The sequence below is a fragment of the Uloborus diversus genome, chromosome 5 (assembly GCF_026930045.1).
Source record: "Uloborus diversus isolate 005 chromosome 5, Udiv.v.3.1, whole genome shotgun sequence".
NCBI lineage: Eukaryota > Metazoa > Arthropoda > Arachnida > Araneae > Uloboridae > Uloborus > Uloborus diversus.
The window spans coordinates 108,386,476-108,393,437 of NC_072735.1; the positions used below are offsets into that span (position 1 = coordinate 108,386,476).

Genomic DNA, 6,962 nt, shown 5'->3' on the forward strand with positions numbered 1-6,962 from the left:
TATTTTTTGGGTCAACTGTGTCCACAGATATTAATGATATGTTTATCATAGGACTCTAAAATGCAATTTTAAAAAATTTTTATCAAAAATATTTCTTTTACAAGCTGTTTTTATATTTTTGATGCCTTCACTTTGAGAATTGCGATCTCTTTGCATCCGCTATGGGAATCCGATTTTTCGAATTTTTAATGACTATTACGCTTTGTTAAGAGGTAAACAATTGAAATATCTTTTTATTTTTGTTAAAATCACGGAATTTATAAGTTTTAAACGAAATTCTGTGCTTTTTAAGAGTTGAATGCTGAACCCTATTCTGAATTTTATTTTATTTAGTTATATTTTTGTTACAATTATTTTAAGTACTGTACAGAAATATATCTAGTATAATTTAACATAATGTAGAATGGTAGATAAATATTGAAATGTAGAATGGTAGATAAATATTGATACTTGAAAGAGCGATGCCCCCCCCCCCCAACAAATATCAGAAAAAAAACCCAGAATGATTTTCTCGACGTAGAAGAGGAAAACACTCAACTTTAAGTTTAATTGATGCAGTTTTTGCCATCTCTAAATTTTAAAATTTTGTTTTAACAAAAAAAAAAAATTTTTTTTTGCGAAATTTTTTGATTTTTCACAAAATTAATTCATTTTTCACAAAATTATTTGATTTTTCACAAAAAACGGACCCTGTGAAAAATCCTGGACAGACCCCTGCAATAATAAGCACCAACATAATCAAGTCGCCTCGATTGAGTAAAAACGTCATATTTCAGTGCTAGGGCTTTCTGTTGCAACGGCACCGCCCCTTTCCCCTGTGTCAGTGATATATCCTGATTTTTAGTTTGTAAATTTTGGTCACATCAATGTAAATATTAAATAAAACTAACAAAGTAAATGGAATGTATTTAATACACATAAAATATCCCTAGCTAAACATATTTTTAACAAATAATACTTATTTCATATTTCAAATGCAGCATAAAAATTCAAATGATTTGAATTTTCTCAACTACATACATTTTTCAAATTATGTTAATAATCCTATGGGATAACAAATGTAGTTATTTTTTAATTAACAAGAGCTTAAAAGAAGTTTCTTAATAAACATTTCAATTAAAAAAAAAGTAATTAGCATAACAATGACTACAGAATGGGTTCAAAATATGGAATGACTGCTATTTCCAGTTTTGTTTGGAAAAATTGAAACGATGCAGTAATCCAGAGTTAGAATTGCATTTCAAAAGTAAACAAGATAAGAAGTAGATTAACCCCTCCTAAACATAATGCATACAATATGTACATTCAACTAAATCTTTCTACTTATATAAATAATAATATGCAGTAAAAAACCCCACAACAGAAATATATTTAAAACACAAGCATGGAATTTATGAAATAAATGCAAAAAATTAGCTGCAAAAAAAAACTTTATAATATTCTTTACACTACACATTATAACCTTAAAACACTTGCATAAAATTATAAAATTAGTTCAAAACATGTTCTTAATACAGGACTTGTACAAAGGCAACTACTATTATTTTCTGTACACGAAAACTAAATTTGCACAAAATATTGCCAATACTAAGACATATGTTTGAAAATTCTTACTCAAAGTTCAACTCAACTAATCTAAACAGTACAGTTCAATATAAAAATAAATTCTTTGAAAGAGCTTCACTGGCAAATTATTTAGGCTCTGTTCCCATCAGAGGAAAAACATACTATACAATATATTGACTTAAGTCCGGTATTTTAATGAAGTTTGTACTTAAGCTAAACACAATCTTCCATTGACATTAAACTTAATAAAGGATTTACGTATTCAAATCCTTCGAATTCTGATTGGTCAATTTTCTCAATTTCTTTCATATCGTCTGGAGTCAGAACTGTCGGCTCATTAGTAAACTGAGGATCAAAAAATTGCAGATCTCGATCAGTCTCAATCTTAGGAGTATAAGGAGGTGAGACTTGCTTGCTTTCTAACAACTGCCAATCAATGCTTTTAAAAAAGGGATGAGAAGTTATATCCCCAAAACCAGATTGTGTCGATCCACCACGCGCAGTTCCAAGACGCTCCGCCGGATTTTTGTTGAGTAAACCTTTCAAGACCGATTGTGCTTTCACGGATATTGATCTAGGTATCCTAATGGTTTTATCCAAAATAACTTGAAAAAGGAAGTCCTCGGTATTTTGATCAGGATTCTCTGCAGCACCAACAATGTCAAAGGGTGAACGTCCTGCAAGCATTTCATACAACAAAACCCCAAGTGCCCACCAATCAACAGCAAAGTCATATTCCTCACCACGTAAGATTTCTGGAGCAATATAATTAGGTGTCCCACAAAAAGTACCCGTTGTTTCTCCAGGACGGATACCTTCCTTGCACATGCCGTAATCTGTAAGCTTGATGTGCCCATCTTGATCTAATAAGACATTATCTAGTTTTAAATCACGATATATTACACCCCTCTCATGTAAAAAGTTGAGGGCTAAAGAGATTTCTGCAGCATAAAACCTTGCATGTTCTTCCGGAAGACGCCTTTGCCTTTGCATGTGAAACATAAGATCACCTCCTCGTACAAACTCAATAACAAAAAAGAGACGGCTTGGTGTTTGAAAACAAGAATGCAGCCCAACAAGAAATGGATAGTTAGAAGCAGTCTCAAAAACGTGTTTTTTCTGTCTGAACCCAATCAATATCTTCTTCATCACTGACCAATTCTTTCTTTATTACCTTCATTGCATAAATTCTGCCAGTTTTCTTCAGTTCTACCATAAGAACTTTTGCATACGAGCCACGGCCAATGACACGTAAAAGCTCAAAGTCATCCAAGGTATACTGCCATGATTCTGTATGTCCTAGATCTTTTGTAGCTTGATCAATATCCTGAATATATACTTGCTCAGTTTGATCAATAATTTCTTGCATTTCAGATTGACGTTTTCTCACAATCGGCGTTCCAGATTTCGATTGCTGTGCGCTCTTATTAATATCACCATTTACTAAGGTCTGATCTCGTGAACTAACCGAACCAGCAGCATTGGCACTGAAATCCAACTGTAAATTTATTTCACCAGGAGTATTAGTACAAGAAATTTTTACAAGTTTGTGGCATTTCTTGTGAATCATAAGCTTGCATTTAATACATTTAAAGCCCTGTCTCCCCAAACCCCAAATCCGATCAGCACAGAAGGCACAAAAAGCTCGGCGGTTGAATCTTTTTGGTTGGAAAATATGACCATTCACTTTGTACAGTTTACGCCATCGTCTTGCTCCTCGGCGGTATATGTTTCTGTCTTCTCCTGGACAACACATTCCAGGGACGGGTGGGATACCACGGAATACATGAATCGTTAAATCAGAGTCCTTGTTTAATTCGTATAACCTCACAGCTTCATCTAACTCGGCTTGCGAAGAAATAACACATGGATCTCCTTCTTCGTCCACCCATTTCACGGTGAAGTTCGAATCACTGTTGAACTTACAAATGTCTCTCATTTCTTTGTAAAAGTCATCAAGCGAAATGTTTGGCGGTATATAAGTAATCATAACTTCACCACCATACACCGTTCGAATCCTTATATCAGAAAAGGAATAATCCGACATTTTTCAAGCTGTAAATATTTTTCAGAATTATTATTAACTTCTGTAAATTTTTTAAATTATATCCGACTGCGATGTCACAAGCGAACAACGGATATGCACATGTCAAACATTTGGGAAAGGGAGTTAATCCTTTAGAGATGACAAACTAGTTACACATTACTTAGATATATTCTATTTAGAACATAGGAAGCAGTATATTTATATTTATTCAGAAAATAAAAGAAGCCGCCCACCAAGCTTTTCGTACGAGCTTTCACAAGCAAAGCACACCCAACAAAAAAAAAATCCTGTTGCACGTCGGGAAACAAATGTTGCCAACTACATTGTACAAAAAGCAAAGAAGAAAAAGGCAACTGGATTCAATGGCCGAGCTCGATTCGAGACAAAAAAAAAAAAAAAGTTACGTGGACAGCAGCGTTTCCTATTTTGTTTTGACGTGAAAAAGTGGTTGTACCGTTTAGTTTAAACGGTTGAACCCTGGGCAGGGAGTGGCAATTTTTAAAACAAGACATCTTACATGATCAAACACGGACATATTTTTTTGCAGTTTAGATCTATTCGATCGTACTGGACCACCACCGTTGCGGTGATGACTGGACAGTGCAGTATAGCAGAGTTTCCCAAACTGTGGTCCGCGCACCCCCGGGGTTCGAAATGGGAAGATTGGGTGCCGAGCACCATGGGCGGATTTATGGGGGGTGGCGGAGGGGGGAAATGCCCCCCCCCCAGTCTTGGGAGGAGTTAATACATAGTAACAATAAACCTTCCAAAATCTTAAAAGAAAAAAATCATGATTTTTTTTTGAGCAATCACGATTGCTTATTGTTCTCATTTGACAGTCCTTGTCGTTGGGATTATTTTTCAGCTTGGACCAGCAGCACCACCGCCCACCGGCGCGGCGGCGGCACGGCTGCTCTGTTCCTGAGCACTGTCCCCCGGAATCCACTTCTGCTGGGTGGTAGCGTCCATGTCCTTCACAGGCATGCTCATTCACACTCGCCAACGCGTGAGCGCCTTTACACACATACACAGGCCTACGTGCACACTCTTAAGCCTGCACATACACAACTATACACACATAACCACCCAGGAGGAGGGACATGCTTGGGGGGGGAGCCATTTCTAGAAACAATAACTCTAATGAGTAGGGTCTTGTCGCAACTCGTTTCTTTTTTGAATAGCTCAGAAATGAAAATGAAGAGAATAGTGACTGTCCTTTTCTGGGGGGGGGGGGAATCCATACAATATATTACAAGTAGTAAAGCGGTCACTGGGATGCTGAAATGTGTTGAAAACGACTACTTTGAACTGAAAGCTATTAGGCAAGTATATAAGTGAAAATATCGAATGAACGAGCTATGTATTCAGCTTCAATACTTAAAATAATCAAGGATTATTTCAACAAATTAGAAACTGGAACAAAGATTTAAAAAAAACGGATTTTCCTATAAACTAAACAAGCTATGTAGCTTAGGACACCCGCTTTGTAAAAGGCCTCCAACTCCAGAAAATTTCATGATTTGTTCCTTATCAAAAAAAAAAAAAAAAAAGGGAAGGACTTGAAAAAATAAATTTCATTTTAAAGTGCTTGAAAACCTTGAAAATTTTGGAAAAGTACGGATACAAACCATAAATTTAAACATTTATAACAAATGGGACGGGATAGACCGTAGAGGAATAAATGCCGAAATATGTTCATGAACATTCAGTTCCTTGCCTCATCCTGCATCAAAAATGTAAAAATCATGGTTCTCACGTTTTTGTAACATAGTACTTGAGATAAATTTTTGTGATTCACATGTTTCACATCTTGCTGTTTATTTAATCCCAAATGCAGTGCAGTATTTTGGAAATTCTTTTATATTGCTTGCTTCTATCTTACTTCTACTGCATATTGTTAATCTGTTCAGCACAGGGAAAAAAAACACACCACCTCTATTCCTTTTCTGCACTGCTTGTAATTAAATAATTTTAATTGTTCTCAAATCCTTGAAACGGATTAGATGAGTCTTTGAAATTCCTAAGCAAAGGGTGCTTCAATTTAATTTCTTATCAAGTGTATAAATTACGCATTGTCCAAATGGGCATCATGGTACTCTCCTGTTATCTATTTTCTAAATCTGTACACAATTTTTTTAAAGCATTTTTTACTATTGATCATTTTGTATTTAATTCCTTGTTGTATTTGTGGGAGGGTTAAAGGCTTGACCAAAAAACTAATTGAATTTAAACAGCCCGGTGTAAACAAATAACAAAACATTATCTTATCTTCTCCCTCGCTTTTTCTCTCTGAGGACTGCTGCCACTGATTTGTATTACGTATTATCGTAATTGGCAAAAGAGTATTTTGCTATTTTTTTTCAGAGATCTTTGTGCAATTCATCGAATTGCAGAAGGCTTCAAAATGCAGAAATTTATATCTATTTTGCAAAACTTCCTACGGGGGAGAAACCCCGGGACATTCTAAAGTTGGGTATATTCTATTGGCATATTCTACTTGGTATATCTAATTGGGTATATATTCCCTGCTTAAAAGGGACACCATTTCCCATCATGAATCATATGTATAAAACATACTGGGGAGGAGGGGGGGCACTTTGGCCTTTTTTGCCACTGACAGAAAAGTTGTCCGGGTCTACAAAACATACCAAAAAGCTGAAACAGCTTAGTGCCATACAGTAGAAGACCGTTATAACGCCAACCTATATAACGCAATTCTCTATAAAACCGCACTACTTTTCAGAATTAAACAATAGGTTTTGAAATTAAAAAACCTTCCTCTGTTTTGTCTTGAAAACATAAAAATTGTTAGGCAAATTAAATTTGAAAACAGTATTTCATCTTTCCATCTTAATTCAAAGTTTTAAAATAAAAATAAGTGTTTACAGTAAAAAGAAAGTATCAGATGGCTCTTGAAAATATGCAGCTGTTATGCAAACCATGAAGCTAGCAGAAATGCAGGATAATTCACTTTCTTATGATTGTGAAACATATTTACTTGTGAATGACAAATTGTAATATTGGTGCTTATATATATATATATATATATATATATATATATATATATATATATATATATATATATATATATATATATATATATATATATATATATATATATATATTGTCATTTCTTGCACCATGTATTCATTTTCTTTGAGGAATTCACCCTTACTCTTTCTGTTCAACTCCACTTTCATTGTTTAACATTATTGAAAGTAAAACAATAATTAAAAATACTATTCAAATACTTTTGTTATTTTCCCCTTGTTTTTAACTATATTAGACACTAGTTTTAGAAATTCCATATGTGTGAGCTAATTTTCTCTGTCTTTCTTCCTTTTCAATT

General features: G+C 34.5%; 1 protein-coding gene across 1 annotated transcript; it reads right to left on the reverse strand.

Moving 5' to 3' along the window:
- Window positions 1-916: 916 nt before the first annotated feature.
- On the reverse strand, window positions 917-3,876 carry LOC129221907 (atypical protein kinase C-like). Its single transcript, XM_054856283.1, is given in 2 exon segments — window positions 917-2,682; window positions 2,684-3,876. Coding segments are annotated over 2 exon segments (1,833 nt in total). The 5' UTR covers window positions 3,614-3,876; the 3' UTR covers window positions 917-1,779.
- Between the last annotated feature and the right edge of the window lie 3,086 nt (window positions 3,877-6,962).